Source organism: Peromyscus californicus, unplaced genomic scaffold (assembly GCF_007827085.1).
Source record: "Peromyscus californicus insignis strain IS unplaced genomic scaffold, ASM782708v3 Scaffold_7__1_contigs__length_154581171, whole genome shotgun sequence".
Taxonomy (NCBI): Eukaryota; Metazoa; Chordata; class Mammalia; order Rodentia; family Cricetidae; genus Peromyscus; species Peromyscus californicus.
The window spans coordinates 130,448,084-130,475,008 of record NW_026294595.1 but is presented as its reverse complement, the minus strand read 5'-3'; the positions used below and the strand labels follow the sequence as shown (position 1 = coordinate 130,475,008).

At 50.2% G+C, this 26,925-nt stretch overlaps 1 protein-coding gene across 1 annotated transcript in view; it reads left to right on the top strand.

The window, feature by feature from the left end:
• LOC128102532 (fer-1-like protein 4) overlaps nucleotides 1-26,925 on the top strand; it is a 41,099-nt gene that overhangs the window by 11,795 nt on the left and 2,379 nt on the right. The window contains exons 20-42 of the mRNA XM_052726375.1: nucleotides 4,376-4,463; nucleotides 4,541-4,657; nucleotides 7,433-7,585; nucleotides 8,192-8,345; nucleotides 8,463-8,587; nucleotides 8,908-9,042; nucleotides 9,269-9,442; nucleotides 10,202-10,318; nucleotides 10,410-10,571; nucleotides 14,952-15,150; nucleotides 15,291-15,349; nucleotides 15,435-15,563; nucleotides 16,429-16,471; nucleotides 16,555-16,655; nucleotides 16,733-16,867; nucleotides 17,183-17,299; nucleotides 21,879-22,006; nucleotides 22,164-22,334; nucleotides 23,157-23,311; nucleotides 23,978-24,138; nucleotides 24,618-24,703; nucleotides 26,346-26,444; nucleotides 26,601-26,842. Of these exons, the coding sequence (XP_052582335.1) occupies nucleotides 4,376-4,463; nucleotides 4,541-4,657; nucleotides 7,433-7,585; nucleotides 8,192-8,345; nucleotides 8,463-8,587; nucleotides 8,908-9,042; nucleotides 9,269-9,442; nucleotides 10,202-10,318; nucleotides 10,410-10,571; nucleotides 14,952-15,150; nucleotides 15,291-15,349; nucleotides 15,435-15,563; nucleotides 16,429-16,471; nucleotides 16,555-16,655; nucleotides 16,733-16,867; nucleotides 17,183-17,299; nucleotides 21,879-22,006; nucleotides 22,164-22,334; nucleotides 23,157-23,311; nucleotides 23,978-24,138; nucleotides 24,618-24,703; nucleotides 26,346-26,444; nucleotides 26,601-26,842 (3,050 nt within the window). The remainder of the gene's footprint in view (nucleotides 1-4,375; nucleotides 4,464-4,540; nucleotides 4,658-7,432; nucleotides 7,586-8,191; nucleotides 8,346-8,462; nucleotides 8,588-8,907; nucleotides 9,043-9,268; nucleotides 9,443-10,201; nucleotides 10,319-10,409; nucleotides 10,572-14,951; nucleotides 15,151-15,290; nucleotides 15,350-15,434; nucleotides 15,564-16,428; nucleotides 16,472-16,554; nucleotides 16,656-16,732; nucleotides 16,868-17,182; nucleotides 17,300-21,878; nucleotides 22,007-22,163; nucleotides 22,335-23,156; nucleotides 23,312-23,977; nucleotides 24,139-24,617; nucleotides 24,704-26,345; nucleotides 26,445-26,600; nucleotides 26,843-26,925) is intronic.

The window sequence follows — 26,925 nt, the reverse complement described above, 5'->3', positions numbered from 1 at the left end:
CCAGCACTGCATGATACCAGACATGGTGGTGCATGTTTATAACCCCAGCACTTGGGAGGTAGAGGCAGGAGGATCAGAAGTTCAAGGTCAGCCTCAGCTTGAGACCAGCATGACATACGTGAGATCATTGACTAAAAAAAAGGCCAGGGGATTGGCAGTTGGAGATGTCACCACAGCATGGCTAGATGTGGAAGAGGAAAAGCAGTTGGAGATGTCACCACAGCATGGCTAGATGTGGAAGAGGAAAAACATGTGCGCAGTCACAGATGATCTCCAAGATTTTAGATCCAATATCTGTTACTTTTCTCATTGCTGTGAAAGATAGCTCTCCAAACTGACTTAAGGGAGAGTTTCTTTTGCCTTACAGTTTTAGGGGTCACAGTCCGTTACAGCAGAGAAAGCATCACAGCAAGAGCAGGTCACGGTGACCACACCGCATCTAGTCAGGGAGCAGGGAGTGACAATCTCTAGGGGCTCAGCTCACATTCATTTTATTCAATCCAGAACATCAGCCCATGAGACGGTGCCACCCACAGTTCTGGTGGGTCACCCCAGATAAATTTACCTAATCTAAGCTGGGCAGTGGTGGCATATGCCTGTAATCCCAGAGTATGGGAGTCAGAGGCAGGTGGATCTCTGTGAGTACAAGGCCAGCCTGGTCTACAAGGCAAGTTCCAGGACTGCCAGAGCTGTTACACAGAGAACTGTAACATGAATCTTAAAAGGTCTTATTAATAAAACAAAACAAGCCGGGTGGTGGTGGCGCACGCCTTTAATCCCAGCACTCGGGAGGCAGAGCCAGGCGGATCTCTGTGAGTTTGAGGCCAGCCTGGGCTACCAAGTGAGTTCCAGGAAAAGGCGCAAAGCTACACAGAGAAACCCTGTCTCGAAAAATAAATAAAATAAAATAAAACAAAACAAAACCCAGAGCCAGATATTGGGGTGAAAGCTGAAAAATCAGAGAACAGAACAAGCCAGCCACGTTCATTCTTCTCTGAAATCCTCAGCCTCAAGAGAGAGACTTCCTGTTTACTGACACCTTATATACCTTTCTGTGCCCTGCCATCTTCCTTCCTTCCTAGTGCTGGAATTAAAGGAGTGTGCCATCATGCCTGGCTCTGTTCCCAGTGTGGTCTTGAACTCACAGAGATCCAGATGGATCTCTGCCTCCTGAATGCTAGGGTTAAAGGTGTGTGCTACCACTGCCTGACCTCTATGTTTAATATAGTAGCTGGCTTTGTCCTCTGATCCCTAGGCAAGTTTTATTGAGGTACACAATGTATCTCCACAGAGAAACCCTGTCTTGAAAAACAAAAAACAAAAAATTTACCCAATGTAGAAAACCTTTCGCAAACATGCTCAAATATGCTCGGGGGTGGGGGGCTTGTTTCCTTGGTGATTGTAGAGCTTGTAAATTGAGAGAGATAGTAGAGATTGTAAGTTGACAATCAACAATAACCATCACGGTTTGCCTGGCTGTGGAGCCTGTGTTGTCTCCTAAGCTGTGGAAAAGAAGTAGGTGTGAGGGAAGGAGGGGAATTGGAACCTTATTTCTAGAGATGTTAACTGGCCTTGAAAGTGGACAGTCATCAAGTAGGTAGGCAGCGACATGGACTGAATTCTGGGGATGGGTATTTGCTGGGAACACAAATTTGCCCTGACGTTGATGAGGCTGGACAAGCTCCTCTAGAGCGCAGAGAAGGATCTGAAAACTTGCCGAGACCCCGCCCGCCAAGACCCCAGGCCAGAAGCAGCAAAGTCATAGGTTGTGGATGCTCACTTCTCTGTCCATATCTTTTAGGGGATACAGTAGAGCTCACTCCTTCCAGAAACACATTGCTGTTGACTTCTACAACATTCCCAGCTTTCTACCTGAGTGGTCGGCTCACTCCTTTTACGGCCCCATCCCTTTGAGCTAGGGTCTCACTGTGCAGCTCTGGTGAATAATGGGTGTGGTATACTATTATGGAGGGTCCCTGCAGGCTTTACAGCAGGCAGGGACACAATCCACAAAAAGACAAGAATGAAACTCAGGTCAGCCTGATTTTTATTTTATTTTATTTTTTGGTTTTTCGAGACAGGGTTTCTCTGTGTAGCTTTGCGCTTTTCCTGGATCTCACGCTGTAGACCAGGCTGGCCTCGAACTCACAGAGATCCGCCTGCCTCTGCCTCCCGAGTGCTGGGATTAAAGGCGTGCGCCACCACCGCCCGGCCCAGCCTGATTTTTAGATACTAGTCCTGATACCAGATCATTTACTTTAGCTATATTTAAGCACGGCATAATTCTGGGAAAATTTTTTCTGATAACAGTTAACTCAGTCCCAAGTGCACAACAAATTTAAGACATGTAACTGGGCAGTAGTCACTTAGCCTGAGTGATCCTGGAGGAAGATGGGAGAAGTGGTTAGATGTGGGATTCTAGTGTATACATGTATATTACATACATGTGGTGCTGGGCATTAAACTCAGTCTCATGCATGCTAAGCCTGTGCTCTGTTGAGAGTCTCATACCCATCCTGATTCTGGATTTATTTTATTTATTTATTTATTTTTTTTGAGACAAGGTCTCTGTGATGTAAGTGTTACAGCTGGGAATGGAAAGTTATCCTGGTAGTTGAAAGCCAAGGAATACCCATAAGTGTTACAGCTTAAAAGGGAAAGGTATCCGGGCAGTCGGAAGCCAAAGATTACCTACAGCTCTGTTCTGATAAGGGACGGGGTCCCCAGCAAAGTGTTACAGTCCTAGCTCCAGGAAAGGTTTCCCTAATGCAAGTGTAACATACTCTGCTCCAGCTGGGTTGTCACAGCTCTGCTCAGCTTCCCCAGAGTGTAACAATTCTGCCCCAGCAAGGGAAAGTTTCCTCAGCCAAAGTGTTACAGTTCTGCTCTGCTCCTGTGAAAGTTGTTACAGCTCTATTCTGCTAAGGGAGTTTCACCACAGAAATGTAACAGTTCTGCTCTGCTCCAGCTGCAAGAACCTTTACATCTCTGTTCTGACCAAAGAAAGTTGTTACCACAAGCCTCACTCAAGAGATTTATCGGGAGGGAAGAATCCAGGAGAGTGGCTGCCTCTGCCAGGGTGGAAAAAGGGCAGCCCCAAACTGAACAGGAACAGCACTTACAAAGGGTTTCTTAAGGGCAGAGCTTTCCAAAGTAGAGGTTCTCAGGGTGGGGATTGGTAGGATTTCAAGTTCTGAGTTTAGGACAAGCTCAGAGATTGGTTGGTTTTCATGCTCAGGGTTGGTTTTGTGCTCAGGGATTGGTTGGATTTCAGTTCCTGAGTTGGTTAGGGGCAGGGTGTGTTTCTCTGGCTCTGGTCTCAGGGCCAGGGTGTTCTTTCACTGGCCCTTTTTACCCTACAGTTTAGCCCTGGCTGTCCTGGAACTAGTTCTGTAGACCAGGTTGGCATCGAACTCACAGAGATCTGCCTGCCTCTGCCTCCTGAGTGCTGGATTAAAGGTGTGTACCACCACCGCCTTGCACTGGTTCTGGATTTTTAAGAAAGAATGTACAAAATTTGCTGATAAATTAAGGTAAAATGTAACAGAGAAATTGAAATTTTGACCTCTATGTTTTTAAAAAACATCCTTAATTACATTTTAAAAATATTTTATTTTTAATTGTGTGTGCATGTGTGTGCATACTTGTGCATTCATATCATGAAGGGAATAAGGAAGTTAGAGGACAATTTGCAGAGGTTGGTATCCTATATTGTTAGGCTTGGCAGCCAGCACCCGTCCCCTCCCCCATTCCCCCAGCCGTCTCAACAGCACAGCTTTGATGTGTATTGGCTGGAGGCAGTCATTGCAAATCATTTGGTGTGGTGGTGGTGTTATGTTCTAGCTCTTTTTTTTTTTTTGTCTGCTTTGGAGACAGGGTCTCACTATGTAGCCCTGGCTGTTCTGGAACTCTCTGTGTAGAGCAGGCTGGCCTCAGACTCACAGAGCTCCACTTATCTCTGCCTCCCGAGTGCTAGGATTAAAGGTCTCATATACATCTCACCTGCAAGTCCCGCTATCTTTTCGTTAGGCTGGTGGATACCAAAGCAGGCATTCTTCTCTGGCTTAGTGTGGGTATAGAACTCTCCCAGAAGGTAAACAAGTAGGACCTGATGCTGGAGGCCTTGGGCAGGGCGGGCAGGACATTTCTAACTAGATGCAAAGGCTAGTCAGGCTGTCAGTCCATGGGCCATAGTTGAAGCAGCCAGGGCAGGCGATGTTAATTAGTGGTGGCTGCAGAGCCCAGAGACCAGGCTGTGCTTGCTGCATGTGGGCATGAGGCTCTCTGAGGAGGGACTGTCGGAGTCAGGAAGCAGGAGGCCTTCCTGAGGGAAGCGGTTCTGGGGTCCTGATCTCGCCCTGGCTTCTCTCTGCAGACAGTTTTGCCTTGGTGCTGAGCGCAGGATGATGACTCGACCCAATGCCCTGGATCGATGCCGACAGAAACTACTATCACACAGCCTGGTATAGGCTGGGGACAGGGAGGAAGCAGGGGCACCTGGCTGAGTCCTTCTACTCACATGCTCTTCCTGTCCTTCCAGAGGCTAATGGCAAAGCAAGGACTCCAGCTTTTACGGGGCCTGAGCAGGGACACCACGCAAAGGAAGGTGGCACAGGCCAGGAAGCTCCTGGCAAAACTGCATTTCCTGGCTCAGGAGGTGAGGTCTTGCCCTCCACACTTTCCTACTCTACATACTTCCCCCTTAAGTTCTGGACCCTTCTGGAGACCTTTGGGCATATGCAACAGCTGTCCTTTGGATGGTGCCATTGTGCTGCATGCTCATGTGGAAGTCAAGAGTGAGGAAGGGGCTGAGCGGTGGTGACTCACACCTTTAATCCCAGCACTTGGGAGGCAGAGGCAGGCGGATCTCTAAGTTCAAGGCCAGCCTGGTCTACAGAGTGAGTTCCAGGACAGCAAGGACTAAACAGAGAAACCCTGTCTTAAAAAGAGTGAGGAAGGGAAGGGATCGGCAGGGATTCAGAGATCACTCAAGATCTGTTTGGAAGGACAGCTGACTGACTTGACTTGGGCATGACCTCCTTTGTTTAGTACCATGGCTGGCTGGGATGTATGAGGAGAGCTTGTGCTTGGGCACACTTTCTGTGCTAAGCATCTGCTTGAGTTATCTAGTGTGATTCTTCCAACAGCCTCGGGAGGGGTCTGTGCTATTAACAGGCATGTAGTGGAGGCGGACGGTCCAGCCATTGTGGTACAGCCGGTTAAGCAGCAGCAGCAGCAGCAGCAGCAGCAGCAGCAGCAGCAGCAGCAGCAATTCTAAGCACATTTGGTAGTTGGAGTTTGGTGTGTCAGAGAGGATAGATGCCCATCCTGTGCAGATGCCCAGGAGTGGGAGGATGCCCATCCTGTGCAGATGCCCAGGAATGGGGGGATGCCCATCCTGTGCAGATGCCCAGGAATGGGGGGATGCCCATCCTGTGCAGATGCCCAGGAATGGGAGGATGCCCAGCATGTGCAGATGCCCAGGAGTGGGGGATGCCCAGCATGTGCAGATGCCCAGGAGTGGGGGGATGCCCAGCATGTGCAGATGCCCAGGAGTGGGAAGATGCCCAGCATGTGCAGATGCCCAGGAGTCGGGGGATGCCCAGCATGTGCAGATGCCCAGGAGTGGGAAGATGCCCAGCATGTGCAGATGCTCAGGAGTGGGGGGATGCCCATCATGTGCAGATGCCAAGGAGTGGGAGGATGCCCAGCATGTGCAGATGCCAAGGAGTGGGGGGTGCCCAGCATGTGCAGATGCCCAGCATGTGCAGATGCCCAGGAGTAGGAGGCCTGGGCAGGTGAGAAGCAGCCCTGGAAGGAGAAGCAGGAGAGAAATGTCATTAAATTGAATCTTAGAACAAAATTAATCTTCCTTCCATCCTCCCCTTTCCCTCCTCCATTCTTTTCCCTCCCTCTCTCTCCTTCCCTCCCTCTCTCCTTCCCTCCCTCTCTCTCTCCTTCTGTCCCTCCCTCTCTCTCTCCTTCTGTCCCTCCCTCTCTCTCTCCTTCTGTCCCTCCCTCTCTCTCTCCTTCCCTCCCTCTCTCTCTCCTTCCCTCCCTCTCTCTCTCCTTCCCTCCCTCTCTCTCTCCTTCCCTCCCTCTCTCTCTCCTTCCCTCCCTCTCTCCTTCCCTCCCTCTCTCTCTCCTTCCGTCCCTCCCTCTCTCTCCTTCCCTCCCTCTCTCTCTCCTTCCCTCCCTCTCTCTCTCCTTCTGTCCCTCCCTCTCTCTCTCCTTCTGTCCCTCCCTCTCTCTCTCCTTCCCTCCCTCTCTCTCTCCTTCCCTCCCTCTCTCTCTCCTTCCCTCCCTCTCTCTCTCCTTCCCTCCCTCTCTCTCCTTCCCTCCCTCTCTCTCTCCTTCCCTCCCTCTCTCTCTCCTTCCCTCCCTCTCTCTCTCCTTCTGTCCCTCCCTCTCTCTCTCCTTCCCTCCCTCTCTCTCTCCTTCCCTCCCTCTCTCTCTCCTTCCCTCCCTCTCTCTCTCCTTCCCTCCCTCTCTCTCTCCTTCCCTCCCTCTCTCCTTCCGTCCCTCCCTCTCTCTCTCCTTCCATCCCTCCCTCTCTCTCTCCTTCCCTCCCTCTCTCTCTCCTTCCCTCCCTCTCTCTCTCCTTCCCTCCCTCTCTCTCTCCTTCTGTCCCTCCCTCTCTCCTTCCTCCCTCTCTCTCTTTCCCTTCCTTCTTTCCTTCCTTGCCCCATGATAAGCACATTTTACCACTGAGTCACACCTCTGTCCTGTCTTTAAAATTTGTAAAGAAAGCCTCCCTTTGTCAAATGACATTTCATGACATAAATATGTGTTGTATCTAGTTTCGTTGTTTTTTAAAGATTTTCTTATTTTATGTGTATAAATTCTTTGCTGCATGTATATTTTTGCACCATGGTCTTGCCTGGCGTCTGTGGTCAGAAGAGGGCATCAGATCCCTTGGAACTAGAGCTACAGATGCATATGAGCCACCATGTGGGTGCTGGGAACCAAACCCGGGTCCTCTGGAAGAGCGGTCAGGGCTCTTGAGCACTGAGCCAGCTCTCCGTTGCTACCTTTGTTTTTAAGTGTGATGTTATTTTGCTTTCTTTGTGGTTATTGGAAACAGGACCCTCAGTTGGAAATGGGGAGTTCGTGTTCAGTGGATGTTGAGTTTCTGTTTCGTAGGATGAGTTCTGGAGATGCATGGCTGTCAGCACAACTGTGAATGCCCTTACCACCACTGAACTGCAGACTTAAAAATGAGGAGGGCAGAATGCTGTGTGGAGACTCTAGGTGGTCTAGGTGGTCTTTGAGTCTGAGGTGCCCTATGGTGCATCCAGGAGGAGAGGTCAGGGAGCAGGTGGCCACAGGCCCAGGGGTTCAGAAAAGTCAGGGCATTTGCATACAGCCTAAGCTTCAGGGTGGGGTAGTGTCAGCTCCAAATGCCCCAGGCAACCCTGCCCTCTGCCTGCAGCCACAGCCACCCCTCCCTGATGTGCTGGTCTGGATGTTCAGCGGCCAGCGCCGTGTGGCCTACGCCCGCATCCCTGCCCAGGATGTGCTGTTCTCCGTGGTTGAGGAGGAACGAGGCCGGGACTGTGGGAAGATCCAGAGTCTTCTACTCACAGTGAGGCGGGCCTGGGGTGGAGGTGCTGGGGAGAGTGGGGTTCATAAGACGGAACAGGGCATCAGAGGTGGCGGCCTGTGGCTCCCAACCAGGAACTCCCTGTCTGTTTTCAACTGTCCAAAAAGCCAAAAGGAGGTATGGCTTTGTCTAGGTCAGCCGATCAGCAAACTTGTTTGCCCTGGGCCTACGTTGTCCCTTTGGCTAATGAGGCTGACACATAGACAGGGTAACGAATGAGGAAGCAGAGTGACCGTTCCTGCAGGCAGAGCTGCATTACAGACCGAAAATTTCCAGCATGTCTGGAAAAGATACTAAAACAGGTCTTTAATGATGAGAAGCTGTGACCCTTGGGGTAAAGGACAGAGAATATAAATGTGTTGGGAACATAGGGGACAAATGAGAGAGGGCAGATTATAAATTTGGGGTTAGAGCTGTGGGTACAGGAAGTAGGGCAGTGTGAGGTGTAGGATGGCGTGGAAGGCATGAGGAAAGGTGCAGAAGCAGAAACAGGGGGGCATGCCTCCTGTACTGGGGAGCTTGGGTACCACTTGGCAGAGAGGTCTGGGGCATACTTTGGGGGGCCCAGCATGCTTCCTTCCCACACAGGCACCTGGGGCAGCCCCTGGGGAGGTCTGTGCCAAACTGGAGCTCTTCCTGTGGCTGGGGCTGGCCAAGCAAGCCAAGGCCTGCACCTCTGAGCTGCCCCCAGATCTTCTGCCTGAACCCTCGGCTGGGCTGCCACACAGCCTATACCGGGACAGTGAGTACAGGGCCAGGGGACAGCCCACCTTGCTGTTTGTCCTAGGTGGGGATTTATGAGTTGGGGAACTCCAGTGGTCCCCTGAGCAAGCGTGGCTCCTTCCTTCCCTCCTCCCAGACTTTAGCTACTTCCAGCTCCGAGCTCACCTGTACCAGGCCCGGGGTGTGTTGGCAGCAGATGACAGTGGCCTCTCAGACCCCTTTGCACGTGTTCTCATCTCTACCCACTGCCAGACCACACGGGTGAGGGCCAGGCTGGAGCACGGGCAGAGGGGAGCGGGGACAAGGGCACTCTTTTCCAAGTCCCCAAGTTTCTCTTCCCACTTGGGGTTTTCAGCACGGGGCACTAGATAGGACCTGGCCTGACTCAGACACTGGTGGAGAACAGAAAACCATTGTCCTCTGGGGTTGAGGATAAGATGGCAGATGGCCATAGGGAGACACCAGAGCTGGACGCCCATGCCTCTAATGACAAACAGTTCAAGTATCTCTGAGTGCCCGATGGCATGGGTGGGGGTCCCCTTCTGATCTGCCTTTGCCCCCTTTTCTTCATGGTTCCCAAGGTCTTGGAGCAGACACTGAGCCCCCTGTGGGATGAACTCTTAGTATTTGACCAGCTGATTGTGGATGGCAGGCGGGAACATCTGCAGGAGGAGCCTCCCTTAGTGGTCATCAATGTCTTTGACCACAATAAGTTTGTGAGTGTGTCCCCTTCTTCACCCCATTTCCAGCCTCCTCGCCCCCACTGTCTTGATGCCTCCCCTTTGGCTTCAGAGCATCTCCTCCCCCCACATTTATTTTTGAGACAGGGTCTCACTATGTAGTCCTGGCTGGCCTGGAACTCAGAGGCTGCCATCTCTGTTTTCTAGGGGCTGGGGCTGAAGATGTGGCCACCACCCTTTATCACCCTTATTCCTCCCACAGGGCCCTGCTGTGTTCCTGGGCAGGGCATTTGCAGCCCCAAGGGTAAAGTTGATAGAGGACCCATATCAGCGCCCAGAGCTGCAGTTCTTCCCCCTGAGGAAGGGATTACAGGCCGCTGGAGAAGTCATCGCCACCTTTGAACTCATTGAGCTGGACTACAGTGGCCACCTCGAGGTTAGGCTACTCTGGCCTGGATAGCAGGCGGTATCCATTCTTATTCATCAGGCCATACAGTCTCAGGGACCACCGTCTAGTCTCTTGTCCAAGGGAATGCTGGCTGCAGGGCTCTCTTGGGATGACCTCGTTGGTCACCCTGACCCCAGGATTACAGATGGCCATATCTAAGGTTCATCTTGCCAGGATTTTACCCCTAGAGAACCCAGACTTCTGTTCGTCCTGGGTTTACCCATTGTGCATGCCTTGGGTTCCCACACGGCTTTCCGTACACACATCTGCTTTCTGGGAAGTCCTTCCCATGCATCCAGCCTTGACTGGCTCCCCTGCATTTGTACTTCACAGAGACTGTCTTAGTTAGGGTTTCTATTGCTGTGAAGAGACACCATGACCATGGCAACTCTTATAAAGGAAAACATTTAATGGGGTGCCTTACAGTTTTAGAGGTTTAGTCCATTATCATAGTGGGACATGGCCACATGCAGGCAGACACGGTGCTGGAGCTGAGTCCTTACATCTTGACTCACAGGCACCAGGAAGTGAACTGTTGCACTGGGTGTAGCTTGGGCATAGGAAACCTCAAAGTCCATCCCAACAGTGACACACTTCCTCCAAGGCCATACCTACTCCAACAAAACCACACCTCCTAAAGTACCACTCCCTTTGGGGGCCATTTTCGTTCAAACCAAAACCCATAGCCCGTCTCCAGCCTAGGCTTTCTCTGTTTTGGCGTGAATTCTAATTTATTTTTTCTTGTAGCCCTCAGTGCCTAGTGATGTAGAGCCCCAGGATCTGGCATCCCTGGTTGAGCCCATCTCTGGACACCTGTCCCTGCCTCCTAATGTGCGCCCTGTGCTCAGGGAGTTCCGTATTGAGGTAACGACAGCATACAAGGCCTCTTCCCTTCCCCCAACTGGTGGCGCCATATCAACTTCAAACCCTTGAATCTCCCCCTTCCCGAACTTAGGTGCTGTTCTGGGGTCTGCGAGGCCTGGGTCGTGTACACCTGTTTGAGGTGGAGAGACCTCAGGTTGTTCTAGAAGTGGCTGGGAGACGCGTGGAGTCTGAAGTTCTGGCCAGCTACCGCGAGAGCTCTAACTTCACAGAACTTGTCCAGCATGTGACAGTGGTGAGGAGTGGGTCAGGTCATGAGCGAAGGAGGCGGTGGGTAGTGAATTCCAGCTGGCTGTGGCAAGCTGATTCAGGAGCAGCATTCTCCATCAAAGACCAAATGTTTTGGGCTCTTATCTGCAACTATTCACCTTTGCTACTGTAGATGAAAACAGCAATAGACAGTGTAGAAATAAATATGACTGTGTTCTGATAAAACTTTACTTATAAAAACTAGCAGTGGGAGGGGCGTGAACCATGGCTATAGTTCCCTGACCTCTGGATTACCCTTTAGACTGGTGGCATTCTCTTGGCTCTATTGAATGGAAGGTATTAGCCAGAGTCCTGAATGATAAACGTGAGAAAAACTGTCCAGTCTCTGGAACACAGGGGAAGAGAGGGAAATACAGTCTGGGGGCTCCCGAGATGCCTCAGCCGCAGAGAGCCGGCACAGCTCTTCAGAGGACATGAGTTCCAGCAGCCACATCAGGTCCAGCTCCAGGTCTATCAAACCTCTGGCCTCGGCAAGCACCTGTCCTCATGTATATACCCCACCCCCACATGCATGCACACAATTTAAAATGTGAGACATCCAGTATATTTAAGAAATGATTTAGTTCAATGGTCTTTGAGGGGCAGGTGCTGGAGCATGAAGCCAGCGCATCACACATGGGAGACGAGTACCACACAACTGAGTGACTTCCTCAGCCTTGTGTAGTTTCAATTATGCTTGAATGGGTTTGGGGATCAAATTCTGCCAATACAGTTTAGGGTCTCATCAAGTCATTTGTCCTTTTGGCTTTGCTTATTTTATTTTGAGACATGGTAACCCTGGCTGGCCTGGAACTCACTATGTAGACAGGCAGGCCTTGAACTCATGAAGATCCATCTGCTTCTGCCTCCTGAGTGCTGGGATTAATTGTGTCTGCTGCCACGTGCAGACAAATGATTGTATTAGTTGAGATTCAGTTATTCTATCCTCTTTTTCCTTACTTATTGTTTGAGCCAGGGTCTCACTGTGCAGCCCAGGCTGGCCTGGGACTTTAGATCCAGCTGTCGCCTCTTGAATACTGGGATTACAGTTGTGAGCCACTGGGCTCAGGTCCAATGCAGTATCCTTCCCTTCTGTCCTCTCTTGTCCCCTTCCCTCCCCTCCCCTCCCTCCCCCTCACATGGAGGCCAGAAGACAACTGTGTGGAGTCAGTTCTCCCCTTCCATGGGTCTCAGTGCTCAGGCTTGCACAGTGAGTGCTTTACCCACTGAGCCACCTTGCCAGCACGTTTTAGCTTTTTCGATAAATGTCCACACTGGCTTCCTAAGCACCCACATTAAGTAACGGCTCCTCTTTCCCCACATCCTTACCAGCATTTCTTGTTTCTTCTCTTTTTAAAAAAATATATTTATTACATTTTAAAATTGTGTCTGTGGTCTCACGTGTGCATTGTGGACGCACGTGATGGCCACGTGTGGAGGTCAGAGGACAATCTGTGGGAGTCACTTCTTCCTTCCACCGTGGCGACAGTGGAGATCGAATGTATGTCATCAGCCTTGGCAGCAAGCACTTTCACTTGCTGAGACACTTCTCTGGCCCCTTACATGATTTCTTTTCTTTTTTCTTCTGATTTTTTTTTTTTTTTTTTTTTTTTTTGGTTTTTCGAGACAGGGTTTCTCTGTGTAGTTTTGCACCTTTCCTGGAACTCACTTTGGAGACCAGGCTGGCCTCGAACTCACAGAGGTCCGCCTGGCTCTGCCTCCCGAGTGCTGGGATTAAAGGCGTGCGCCACCACCGCCTGGTAACCTTAGATGTTTTCTTTTCTTTTTTTTTTTTTTTTTTTGGTTTTTCGAGACAGGGTTTCTCTGTGTAGCTTTGCGCCTCTCCTGGAACTCACTTGGTAGCCCAGGCTGGCCTCGAACTCACAGAGATCCACCTGGCTCTGCCTCCCGAGTGCTGGGATTAAAGGCGTGCGCCACCACCGCCCGGCCTTTAGATGTTTTCTTAATGATCGCCATTCTGACTGGGGTGAGATGGAAATTTCGAAGTAGTTTAATTTGCATTTCCTTAATGGCTAAGGATGTTGAACACTTTAAAAAATATTTGCTGTGAGGCTGCAGAGATGGCTAAGCAGTTAAGAGCACTGGCTACTCTTTCAGAGGACCTGGGTTCAATTCCCAGCACCCACATGGTGGCTCACAACTGTGTATGACTCCAGTTCTAGGGAATCTAGTGCCCTCTTCTGGCCTCTTTGGGCACTGCATGCACATGGTACATATACATACAGGCAAAACACCCATTCACGTTGTTGTTGTTGTTGGCCATTTGTTTCTTTTCTTTTTTTTTAAACCTTTGAAAACTATATACTTAAGATGGGGCTTAATATCTAGGAAATACAAGGAGCTGCCAAAACCAAACACCCAAACAGCCAATCCTATTTCTGTTTTTTAGAGGCAATGACCTACTATGTAACTCAAGCTAACCTCAAACTTGACATGTATCCCATGATTCCTAAATGCTGGGATTTAGGTGTGTGCATCAAGATGAATCCTATTTATCTTGTATTAAAGGCATCAAGATCCTGTTTTAATACTGTCACCTTATGTTCCAAGTGATGTGTTTATGGGAACATACACATTCAGACTATACTAAGGAGTTTCCTTCATTCCTTATTCCAAGGTTCAAATGGGGCAGCACACACTTTTCCCATTGTGCAAAATGGATGTACTTTCTTGTTGAGCTTAGTGGTCTGTAGATATATCAGTTGGGTCAAGTTGCTTCATAGTGTTTCTCACACCTCTTGAACAGACTTCTTCATTGTTTTCTGTCTAGTTACTCTACCCATTATCAACATTATGTATTGAAATATCAAGCTATTATGTAGGCAGAATTTTCTGTCCCACTAGCTGCTCTCCAAATAACCACACAGAGACTTAATGTTAATTATAAATGCTTGGCTGATAGCTTAGGCTTCTTTTTTAGCTAGCTCTTATAACTTAGATTAACCCATTTCTATTAACCTGTGTGCTGCCCTGAGGCTCTTTTGCCTCATGTTCGCACTTCCCATCCTGCTTGCTCTACATCTCATGGCATCTCCGCTGGGATGCCTCCCTCCTTCTTCCCAGCATCCTCTTAGTCTGTTTCCCCCATAAACCTATCCTGCCTAGCTATAGGCCACTCAGCTTCTTTATTAAACGAATCACAGTGACATATATTCACACAGTGTAAAGGAATGTTCCACACTCTGCTCCGTGTTTCTCAGGTCTGTCACTTTTCTTTTCCAGCTTTGTGCATTGGACCCTGTGAATCGCACATGCTAGACACATGCAGTATGGCTACCCCACCCCCAACCTCATCTGTCACTTTTTACTTGATTTTGAATTCTGTTATTAGGTGCATCGTATTTATTTACAGTTGTTTTAGCTTCCAATTTACCACTGTAGAATGATCCTCTTTGCCTAATTTTTTTTTGTTTCTCAGTCCATTTATTATATAGATATTCTCTCACTGAGACTCTCTTCCTAGGCGATTCTAGGTTGTATCCAATTGAGAAAAAGTCATGTGTGTGAATACTGATTTTTCACAAATTACTTCAGATTATTACTCATTTTTTTGTTTGTTTTTGTGAGAGGATCTCACTATATAGCTCTGGCTGTCCTGAAACTCACTATGTAGGTCAGGCTGGCCTCAAACTCACAAAGATCCAGATATCCACCAGCCTATGCCTCCTGAGTACTGGGAATCATGGCATGTGCCACCATGCCCAGCTATGATTATTACTCATTTTTAGGACATGGTGGCATACTTCTGTAATCCCAGAACTTAGAAGGCAGCAGAAGGAGAATCATAGCAACTCTGAAGCTAGCCTGGTCAACATAGCAAGTTCTAGGCCAGCCAGGGCTACATAGCATCATATTAAAACCTTTTTAAAACTAATACTAATTTAATTTCAGGGAAAGGTAGATGCTTTTCTCTGGTGTATCTCTCTATTCCTCCTCTTTATATAAAATAAATGAGCCAATGATCTAGTGGAACGATCATGGTCTTTGCCCCTCTTGGGTGCCAGGGGACAGTTAGGGAATCACTTGGTCAAAGTCCATACATATTTTCATATATATATATATATATATATATATATATATATATATATATATATGTGCAGGTTGAGCATTCATCCTCTAAGAACAACACTAACCCATGTTTCGGGCCACACTTCGTAGGTGCCAAAGTTCCTTTATATCAGTTGTGTCAACATACTTAGTCTCTTCTTTAGCTGGGGCGCAGAGTCAGAAGGTCATTGTGACTGACAGTGTGGCAGGTCTGAACCCAGATCTTGTTCCCCACCCACTTGTGCTCCTTTCCTCCTTCCCCAGGGCTGGGAGTCACTTCCTGATCTCCTGTCTCTAGGACTTGCCAGAACAGCCGTACCTGCAACCCCCTCTCAGCATCCTGGTGATTGAACGCCGGGCCTTTGGCCGAACTGTCCTTGTGGGTTCCCATATTGTCCCCCACATGCTGCGATTCGCACTCCAAGGTCATGAGGATCCCCCTGAGGAGGAGGAAACAGAGGAGGATACAGGAGTCCTGGTGCCACTGGGGCCTCGAGGTTAGGAGTCTTCTCTGTAGGGGCCACCAGATAGAAGCCCCTCTGGACCCTGGTAGAGATGGCTCCAGGGGTCCACCCAGTGGGGCCTGGAGTCTGATTTCCACTGGCCTAAACTCACGGGACCATGTCCTTACTCCCAGGAGAGCAGTCTCAGGACCCCTTCGTGGCTGAAGCAGGACTATCCAGTCGGCTCCTGAAGGTGATGGGGTGTTCCTGGGGCTGGAGAGGGATGTCAGGGTTTGTGGTGGTGCTGGCTGAGAGGAACATGGTCCTCTCTGCCTCAGGCTCCTCTGAGGAAGCTCACCTTAGGGCTCGTGGGTCAAGGCCCTGAGCTGGCGGAGGACATCCCAGACCCAGAAGAGATGGACTGGTGGTCCAAGTACTACGCCTCACTGCAGGAGCTCCAGGGGCAGGTGGGCGGAGCGCGGCCTGGGGCAGGTGGGCAGAGCGCGGCCTGGGGCAGGTGGGCGGAGCGTGGCCTGGGGCAGGAATTGGAGAGGAAAGGCAAGGGGGGGGGGTCTCATCCAGCAGATCCCTGTGTGTTCAGAGCTCTTTATTGTAGCCATTTCTTCTCCTCTTCACCACACTTTTAGTAGTTGGACATTAGTACCTCTGCCTCCCAGTGCTCTGTGTCTAATAAAACAGAACATGAGCCCAGCATGGTGGTGCACATCCTTAATACCTGCACTGTGAGTTCAAGGCCAGCCTGGGTCTGCATTACAAATTCCAGACCAGGCAGGGACACACAGTGAGACCCTGTCTCAAAAAAAAAACAAAAAGTGAATGCAGAATTTTAGTTCCTAAACTTGGCTATGGCGTCACACACCTGTCCAGTGAGCACCTGGGAGGTGGTAACAGAAGGATCAGAAGTTCAAAGCCAGCTTATACCAACATGAAACTCTGTCTCAAAATTTTTTTATTTTAATTTTTGTTAATAGCCACATTGAAAAAGTAAAAGGTAACAAGTGAGAATAATTTTAAGTTTTATTAATACATACAAACTATTGTTCCAACCAGTAATTATCGTAAAAATTAATAATAAGCTATTTTACATTCTCATAGTAAGTCTGGTGTGTGTGCCAACTCCCAGCACCTTGCAGCGCAGACTGACCTCATTTCAAGGGCTCAGTGACCGGATGTGGGTGCTGGTGACTGACTTCACCAGCAGAGGACTGGACAGTAAAGGCAACTTTAAAAAAGAAATGGCTGCGAGCTGGAGAAGGGGGTGGGCCAAGGAGGGGAGTGTGGGGGGATCTCTGACCTGCCTTTTGATTTCAGTCCAACTTCGATGAGGATGAGATGGAGGACACTGGGGACCCAGGTGAGAGTCGAGACTTTTTTCTCCATCTCTCCTCTCAAGCCCATCCCCACATTTCTTACCTGGACCATTTCTGCTGTTTCCAGATGGGACCTGCCTCATTTCTGTAGACAGGGAGGCCCAGGAGCAAGGGGGTGCTGATAGCAAAATTTCTGTACCTCGGAAAAAAGCAGTCGCCACCTTGAAGGTAGACGGGGTGTTGGGGAGAAGGTTGCCCCTTAGATTTGGGGTACAGAGTTGTCACTGAGGTCCCTCACCTTTCAGATCTACAATAGCTCCTTAGAGGACAAGTTTAACCACTTTGAAGACTGGCTGAATGTGTTCCCCCTGTACAGAGGGCAAGGTGGCCAGGGTGGAGATGGCGAGGAAGGATCTGAACACTTTGTGGGCAAGTTCAAGGTATGCTCGGGGGAAGAATGGGAGCCTGAGAAAGGACTGGTAAAGCTTTCTTATGGGCTGGAAAGGTGGCTCAGTGGTTAAGAACACTGGCTGCTCTTGGAGAGGACCAGGGTTCCATTCCCAGTACCACAGTTTCAGGGAATCTGACACCCTCTTCTGACCTTCTCGGGAACTAAGATCTCACAGACATACATGCAGGCAAAGACATACATGCAGGCCAAATACTCACACATAAAATAAATCTAATGTAATTAAACAACAACAACAACAACAACAGCCCCTTTCTTATGCCCTTTGCTGTCTCCTTCACTTCAGGGTTCCTTCCTCATTTACCCTGAGTCAGAGGCTGCATCCTTCTCGGAGCCTCAGATCTCCAGGGGGATCCCCCAGAACCGGCCCATCAAGCTTCTGGTTAGAGTGTATGTAGTGAAGGTGAGTGTCCTCAGTCCGGGGCTCATCCCCATGGTAGCAGAGGCAAACAGCATGGAGTCTACAGAAAATAGGCTTTCGAAGGTCCCTCAAGGGTCACAGAGGCCTGCTCCTTCAGGTTGAGGTAGAAATCTTGGGTATGATTAGATCTCTCCCTCACAAAGCTTGCTTGTGGCAGGATTTATTCACGTTTTTGTTCTGGGGTTGGGAGAGCTGAAAGCTGTAGCTCGAGATCCCCAATTCCAGAATGCCTTTTGGTCAAATACTTCCATTGCTATGGCTGTCATGCAGAGACTCACAGGGCCCTGGAATTTTCTTAAAGGAGCCTTGAGGAGAAACAGGGGACGAGCAGGTTTCTCTGTCACCGGAGCAGATGCTGTGACCTGACTTAGGGATTCTAAGACATTACTGGAAGAGACATTCTGAGTCTGCATCTGATCCTCCTATGGTAACGCTAGGTAGTGGGACTCATCTTGACCATGTGTCTTCTGGCAATAAGGTAGACAGGGTGCTCTGAGATAAATTCCTTTGTAATACATCTAGACATATTAGACAAAGTCTTTTTATTTTATTTATTTATTTATTTTAATGCCAAGTGCCATATATTGAAGGAAGGAGGAGGTCTTAAATACAGGCTTACAGCACAATGGGAGAACCCCAGAGGGCAGAAGTTTGCTACCGATGTTTTACAATCTTGCATCTAAGCTGTTAGTGCTCATTATGCAGGATACACAGACAAGAAACTTCCCTTAAGCATTCAGGAGGGTGGAACCCGGCAGGGAATTAGCATAGGGAAGATATCAAGATCAAGGTCAGCAAGCAAGGCAACAGTTACCCAAAACGGGGGCCAGAGCCCTACAGTCCCCTTTTACTAAAAAATGAGCTTCTGGCCGGGCGGTGGTGGCGCACGCCTTTAATCCCAGCACTCGGGAGGCAGAGCCAGGCGGACCTCTGTGAGTTCGAGGCCAGCCTGGTCTCCAAAGCGAGTTCCAGGAAAGGCACAAAGCTACACAGAGAAACCCTGTCTCGAAAAACCAAAAAAAAAAAAAAAAAAAAAAATGAGCTTCTGACTTAGGTTACGTGGGATGTCAGCAGGTCACCTTACCCATCATGGAGACGCCTGCCCAGGCCACACAGGCACTCTGTCTTAGGTTGGTGAGCGCCCCCCAGGCATTACCCATCTCTGAATACTCATATTTTTTTAATAATTATTTTTATTTTATTTATTTGTTTTGCCTGCACGTATGTCTGTGTGAGGTGTCAGATCTTGGAGTTACAGACAGTTGTTAGCTGCCATGTGGGTGCTGGGAATTGAACCCGGGTCCTCCAAAAGAGCAGTTGGTGCTCTTAACCACTGAGCCATCTCTCTGAATACTCATTATCATACAGGCTCAATCATGTGTGAGCTGCAGAGTTAACTGCTGCCAAAGATCTCAAAGTGGCGCTGGGCTTGCAATCTGTGTGTTCGACACAAAAAAGACCAACAGAGGTCCTATCCCACCCATAGCCAGTAGACTAAAGGCAACTGAGCCATTCCCTTCCTTAACGAGCCTTACTGCAAATTGGAGTCCTTGTAAGATGGTATCCCAAAAACAAATGGAACTTGAATTATAAATTTATAATTTTCAAAGCCAATCAAAATGTATTTAACTATTGAATTGAATTTATCATGCCCAATAGAATGGAAGATTAACTAACTGTGGTAGCTACTTTTGCTGCCAGGGTCTCCACTGTGCTAGCTGTAGTAAGCAATTATGAAATGGTAATCCCAGAAACAGTAGCAGTGGTGGCCGCCACTGCTATAACAGCAACAACGGCAGCAGCAATGTCAAATTCTCTTCTCAAAGTCTTTTTATTAATGAACACAAAGCTCTGAAGAAAGGGGAATTTTCCTTTTCCCTGAGTGGGGAGGCAGCGGTAGTGATTCCAAACCAACCACGAGCTGCGGAACTCAGCTCAGTTTGTCCACATCTGAACCTTGGCCTTTGCTTCTTAGAGTCTGAGCAAGGGAAGGGGCTGGAAACAAGACCCTGCGTGAAGCAGGGCCTCCTTGAAAGGTAGGCCAAGAGGCAGCTTGCCCGCTGGGAAGGGAAACAAGTCTTCCTGAGGATGTGTCTTTAGTGTGACACATCAATCTAAGCCTAGATTTATATTATCTGTTTAATCCAGAAAACTCAGTTCTGAGAACTGAGGTTTGGCTCAGAGTGCTTGAGCCAAAGTGTTCCTCCAGGCCTTGGGGTCTATCCCCAGCACTAGGCAGAGGAAACAGCAATTTTAGGATCATATCTGGAATCCCAGCTCTCAGGAAGCTGAGACAGGAAGATTACTGTGAATTTGAGGCTAGCTTGGACTACATAGTGAATTTCAGGTCAGCCTGGGCCACATAGTGAGACAAAAAAACAAGAACAAAAACAACAAAACACCTCTGAACAAACAAACAAACAAAATCCAAACCATAACTAGGTGTAGTGCACAGTAATCCCAAAATTTGGGAAATGGAGGCAGAATGATCAAAATACCAAACCAAGGCCTGAGAGGTGGCTCAGCAGTTATGAGCATTGGCTGCTCTTCCAAAGGACACATATTGGATTCCCAGCACCCATATGACAGCTCATAAGCATCTGTAACTACGGTTCCAGGGGATCTGATGCTCTCTCCTGGCCCCTGCCTGAAACATGCATGTGGTGCATAGGTATACATGCACGCAAAATACCCATACACATAAAATTAAATTAAAACAAAAACACTTACCAAGCCAAAGAAGCCAACCAGCCAGAAACAAGGAAGCAAACAAAGGCCAAACAGGCTGGGTGTGGCCGTTCATGTCTGTAATCCCAGGACTGGAGAGGTGGAGACGGGTCGAGGGGGCTGACTGGTCAGCCAGGCTAGCCTGCTTGGCAGGTTCCAGTCCAGTGAGAGACGCTGTCTCAAAAAAAAAAAAAAAAAAGATGGACACCGAGGAACAACATCTGAGGTTGTGGAGTCAGCCTTTGACTTCCACACACATGCACACACATGCATACCCTCATGAACACACACACAAAAGCAGCTGGAGCTGGGCCTGGTAGCACAGACCTGTGATCACAGCTTCTTAGGAGGCTGAGGTAGAAGAACTGTGAGTTCAAGACCAGCCTGGACTGGAGACATAGCTCAGTTGGTAGAGCACTTTCCCAGCATACACAAAGTCCCTGGATTTAACCCCCTGAATCACACAAAGCAGGTGTGCACATGCCTGTAATCCCAGCACTCAGGAGGTGAAGACAAGAAGGTCAGGAGTTCAAAGTCATCCTCAGCCACAAAGCAAGTTTGAGGGCAGCCTGGGCTACATGAGACTCTGTCTCAAGAGTGAACAGGACTGGGAGATAGCTCGGTAGGTAAAGTGTTTGCTGTTCAAGCGTGAGGACTTTTGGGTCCCCAGCACTTACTTGGCGGTGTGCACCCATAATCCCAGCACAGAGAAAGAAGGCAGGGTCGGGATGGCCACTGAGATTTGCTGGCCAGTTAGCGTGGCTGGTTCAGTGAGAGGCCAAATCTCAAAAAATAAGACAGTAATTGAGGAAGATGTGCACATTAATGAAGGTACATGTACACACCACACCACACCACACTGCACACACACACACACACACACACACACACACACACACACACAAATATAGGAATACTTAAAAGGAGGCGGCTGAGGATGTAGCTGTGTGGTAGAGCATTTGCCTAGCACACAGGGGGCCCTGGGTTTGACCTCCAGTCCTAAAAAAAAGGATGACTGAATAGTTTGAAGGAAAAACCCCACATATTTCTAAACATAAAAAGTTACTATCAAAACAAGTGCCGAGGCACACAATGGGTGAACAACAGAGTATTATATAGCTGTGAAAAATGAATGACGAAGATCTCCGTGACCTTAATTTTCAGACAGTGGCATAAGGTGAATATAGTGAGTTCTCTATGTAGGTGAGACACACTGACCCTCACTTCTGGAGACTCAGTGTAGCAAAAGCAAGATAGGTTTATTTCTCAGTTCAGAAGCCAGCCCCCAACCTGGACAAAAGGCAAAAATGACTGGCTTGCCAATTTGGCACAAAGTGAGTTTTATATGCCTAATCGCATTTCTCTATCCCCCACCCCGGGCCTCCAATTCTCATTGGCCGTATTCTTTAGGGTGGTACTTCCTAATTCTTCCCAGTGTCTAGTATTGTCCACTCCCCAAACCTCATCCTACCCGATGGGCTGAGTCACAGTGGCTTTTTCTAACTTGTCAACCCTTGGCTGAACTGTTAACACCAGATAGGGCAGCTGGCTGGGGAAGACAGGGTCCTAGTGACCCCTGCTTCTCTGCTTCCCCAGTGAGTTCTAACCTCGGCTCATACTGCAGATGGCCGGGACTGATTTCTTTCTTACAATGTAACAAAGAAGAGCCGGGGTTGTGAGGGGGCTCAGTCAACAGAGTGCTTGACTAGCATGGAGGAAGCCCTGGGTTTAACCTCCAGCCCCTGGTAAAATCCTGTGATCAGGTCTAACAGGGCCTAGGCTTCAAGGATGACATGTCTCCTGACTCCACTGGATTTGGATTCCACCCCCCTAGGCTACCAACCTGGCTCCTGCGGATCCCAATGGTAAGGCAGACCCCTACGTGGTGGTGAGGGCTGGCACGAAACAGCGGGACACTAAGGAACGCTACATCCCCAAGCAACTCCACCCTGTCTTTGGAGAGTGAGGCTGGGCCCTGGGCTTGGGAATGGGGGGTCCTGGGTTCCACAGGCTCTTGCTCCGGCAGCTGTGCTTGGTGATGGCGGGGGGCTGGACTGCCACCTCAGGTCCCCTTGGAGGGCACGGAGCTGTCTTTAGCCATTTTTTCCTTCCTGGCCAGGGTCCTGGAGCTGAGCGTCTCCCTCCCAGCTGAGCCAGAGCTGACTGTGGCCATATTCGATCATGACCTTGTGGGTTCTGATGACCTCATTGGGGAGACCCACATAGACCTGGAGAACAGATTCTACAGCCACCACCGAGCCAACTGTGGGCTGGCCTCCCAGTATGACGTGTGAGTCTCGCAGGACCCGTTCCCGAAACAAACACATTCAAGTTCACATTTCCATTTAAAATGTTTTTTATCTTATGTTTCGAATGTGTTTGTGTGAGTGCCTTCATGTGTGAGAATCTGGGCATACATGTTCCACAACATGCATGTGAAGGTCTGAGGACCGACTTGGATGTTGCTCTTCTCCTTCCATCCTGTGTGAGGCAGGGTCTCCTCACTGCTGTGTGCCGGGCTGCCTGGCTCATAAGCTCGCAGAATCTCCTGTCTCCACCTCCATCTCCCATAGGAGCGCTGGGATTACAGACACACTTGTGCTACATGTCAACTTCTATGTGGGCTTTGGGGATTTGAACTCGGCTCCTCATGTTTATGCAACAAGCCAAACAGTTGCCGCCCCCCCCCCCAGCTGTCACAGCCCCATTCTTTTTTTTTTTTTTTTTTGGTTTTTCGAGACAGGGTTTCTCTGTGTAGCTTTGCGCCTTTCCTGGAACTCACTTGGTAGCCCAGGCTGGCCTCGAACTCACAGAGATCCGCCTGGCTCTGCCCCCCGAGTGCTGGGATTAAAGGCGTGCGCCACCACCGCCCGGCTGACAGCCCCATTCTTGTATCCAAACTATAGTCTTACAGAAGGGCGCCCGGCCAGAAGGGGAGCCTCTCCAACCCCTTGCAAGATATCTTAGCTCAGTAGCCAAGGCTTGAGCGTTATTGGGGCTTTGGTACGACATCGGTCATTTGACCTCATTGAGCCTCACTTCCTCATCAGTGCCTCTGTGCTCACTGCCCACACACTGCTCGAGCTGATGCACTGTCCTCTTCTGCTGGTAGGGATGGGTATAATGCCTGGCGCGATGCCTTCCGGCCTTCACAGATCCTGGTGGGGCTGTGCCAGCGCTGTGGCCTCCCTGCCCCTGAATACCGAGCTGGGGCCGTCAAGGTGGGCAACAAAGTTTTTCTGACACCGTCCGAGGCCCCGCCTTCAGGTACCAGACCCTCTCCGCTGGGCAGGCCATAGGGAGAATGAGGGAGGCAGACCAAGACACAGGGCACAAGCAGGTGCCAGGCCGGTGTGCCCGGAGAGCCCACTGACGGCAACAGGCACAGGGATGTTTGTGAGTTTGGCTGAGTAAGGGCACGGTTCCTGGATGCTGGGGGTGGGGGGGAATGACCTTCTGTAACCCCCTCAGAGCACAGGATGAAGAGCTCTCTCTACACAATCTGTGCCTACAGAATTGAGCTCACACTTCAGATGGCCGGTGGTCCGGTCTCTAAGCAGGGTCTGAGCAAAGATAATGATGGCTGGCTCTTCACAGGCAGGAGTTCCGGCAGCAGCAACCCTCCCCCACCCCTGCTTTCTGTGAATGGTGAACTTGCTCTCCCAGGCCACAGGCTTTTTTGGGGGGTGGGCTGGGGGAACAAAGCTGTTAAGGAGGTCTCTACATAGCCCTGTTTGTCCTGGAACTCATTATGTAGACCAGGCTTGCCTCAAACTCCTGGAGATCCTCCTGCCTCTGCTGGGATTAAAGGTGTGAGCAGCCACGCCCGGCATAGGCCACAGGCTTTATCTGGTGCAGCCAGAGCTGAGCATTGCTGAAGAGGAGGAAGGAGAGCTGGGGGCTGTGGTGAAGTCCACACCCCTCTTGTTTCAGATGGCAGGGCCCCCAAAGTGACACACGAGGCTTCTGAAGAGGCCCAAGCGTTGCTCGTGCTGCGGCGTTGGCAGGAGATGCCAGGACTTGGTATCCAGCTGGTTCCTGAACATGTGGAAACACGGCCCCTGTACCATCCCCGCAGCCCAGGGCTGCTGCAGGTGAAGGGGCCTCGGACTCCCGAGACTCATCGAGACTGTCCCCGACTCTGGACCCCTTTCCCAGGCCCTGTGCCCACACACTACACTGCTACTGACCTGGCTCCTGGGGTCAATGAGAACCTCTGCCCTGGGCTGTACTGGTTCTGATTCTGGTCCTACAGGATCCCCAACCCTGAGCCAACAAGGGTCAGGCCCAGGGTTCCCAACCTGACCTCCATCCTCGTTCACTAAGGTCTGGGCCTCGAGACCACACCCTACTCATGAGCTCAGTTTCCTCACTCTGGAACCTCATCCTGGCCTTGACTGTGGGACCCTCACTTCAAACTCTACCTTCATCCGAATACCCCCAAATCTACCCAGTAACTCCTGCCGCTGCCCCTGGCTCTTCTCCCTGCTGGGGACAGGGCAGTCACCAGATTCAAGGCTGTGGGGGAAGGGGTTCTCTAGCAAGAGCCTGCAGCCTGGTTTTGTGCTCTTAGGGATCCCTTCATATGTGGATTGACATCTTCCCCAGTGATGTGCCCGCCCCGCCCCCAGTTGACATCAAGCCTCGGCAGCCAATCAGGTGAGAGAATTTGGCCCCTCTGCTCTCTGAAAATCTGAGCCCCCAAGAGTCAGGCCAAGACTTCTGACTTAGGCAGGTGAGTTCTATTACCCTTTGCCCCCGTAAGCTGTGAGCATTGGGTGTCTGTAGAGTCCAGATGTCTGTCAGCAAACCCGAGGAGTGCAGTCCTGTGAGGTGTCTGCACTCAGACACTGACCCAGATGCCTGGTGCCTGTCAGCAGTGTCAAGTTCCACCTCTGGCTCTGTTCTCCTTGGTGTTCCTCTGAGGGATCTGTGTGTGTGTGTGTCTTTTGCCTGCATGTATGTCTGTGTATCCCATGCATGCTTGGGGCCTGCAGAGGTCAGAAGAGGGTGTCAGATCCCCTGAAACTGGAGCCACATTGTGGACACTGGGAGCTGAACCTGAGTCCTTTGGAAGAGCAACAAGTGCTCTTAATCACTGAGTCGTCTCTCCAGCCATTCGGAGAGCCTTCTGAAGTCTAGAACAAGGTAGCTTCTAAGAGGGCTGGGCTCATCTCTTACCACCGAAATCCTATTAAAGCAAAAGCTCAGAGCCACTTCCTACTGACTGAGGGTGTAGGGGGGTTAGATACTGTTCTCTGAACCTGTCACTGTGGGCAGGGCTGGAGTACCACGGATTGGCCAGTTCTGGGTGGCCCTCCCAAACCTGTCCCAGCAGAACCATATAGATTGACAGTGTGGTTGGGCAGTCAGAGGGAAAACAGGTGTGGTGGTGTGTATGCCTATATTCCTTGTACTCACGAGGCAGAGGCAGGAGGATCAGGAGTTCAAAGGCCAGCCTGTTTCATAGACAGGTCAAGGCTAGCCTGGGCTACATGAGACCCTATCTGAACAAAACCAAACCAGAGAGAATAAAAAAATGAAGAAGAGATATCCAGGCAACCCCACGACAGCCATGAGGCCATGCCGGGGAAGAACCAGATTGTTCTGTTCCTTCCGTCTCTGGTTTCCTTTCCTGCTCACACCTTTCTGTACCCCAGAACTCTAGGTCGCATGTCTGACTCTGCAGTCACTGGGTGTTAAGCCACGCAGTTTCAGGCTTCTGACCCCAAATGCACAGGAAGCAGAACCTCGGTGTACTGGGTCAGAACACGCCTGATGCTGCCATCGTTGTAGTGGGAAGTGGTCAGTGACACCTGACCCAGTTCCTTTCTGTCCGCACAGCCCCCCTCCTTTTCTTGTCTTTGAGACAAGGCCTTGTGTAGCCCCAGCTAGCCCTGAGCTAGGTATGCAGCTGTGGGTGGCCTTTGAACTCTCCTGACCTCCTGCCTCTACCCCTCCATTGCTGGGATTACAGGCATGTACCACTGCACCTTGCCATGTATGTGTGCTAGAGACTGAACCCAGGACCTCGTGCATGCTAGGCAAGCACTCTACCAACTGAACAATGATCAAAGATTTCTTGGCTGTTGTGCTTTGGGGACAGGGTTTCAGGTAGCCTCGGGGATAAACTTGAGCTCTGGATGTTCCAGCTGTTACCTCTGGAGCAACTGGGATTACAGTCCTGTGTGCCACCACCCCAGTTTAAGAGTCGCTGGGGACTCAAACAGGGACGGTAGTGTGTTAGACCAGCACACTCCCAGGACCCTTCTCAACAGTCGGAAACCACTTCTGTCCCCAGCTACGAGCTCAGAGTTGTCATCTGGAACACGGAAGATGTGGTTCTGGATGACGTGAATCCACTCACGGGAGAGATGTCAAGTGACATCTATGTGAAAAGGTAGGCCTGCAGGCCAGGCTGGCCAAATGGCTGTCCTGAGGGAGACTGTAAATGGCGATCCTGTGTCCAGGCCCTCTGTGCACCCAGAGCTGAGTTCTGGGTGTGGCCCCAGCCCTGATGCCCATCTTGCTCTGGGCTGTGTCCTTCCTCACCCAGCTGGGTAAAGGGGCTGGAGCATGACAAACAGGAGACAGATGTCCACTTCAACTCCCTGACCGGAGAGGGCAACTTCAATTGGCGCTTTGTGTTTCGTTTTGACTACCTGCCGACGGAGCGAGAGGTGAGCGTCCGGCGCAGGCCTGGACCCTTCGCCCTGGAGGAGGCTGAGTTCCGGCAGCCAGCTGTGCTGGTCCTTCAGGTTTGGGACTACGACCGAATCTCCACCAACGACTTTCTTGGTACTTGGCTTTTACTAGCCACAAGCCTACACTTGCTTTGTTCCTATTTTCCTTGCTTCTGCCTTTTCTTCTCTGTCCCTGGG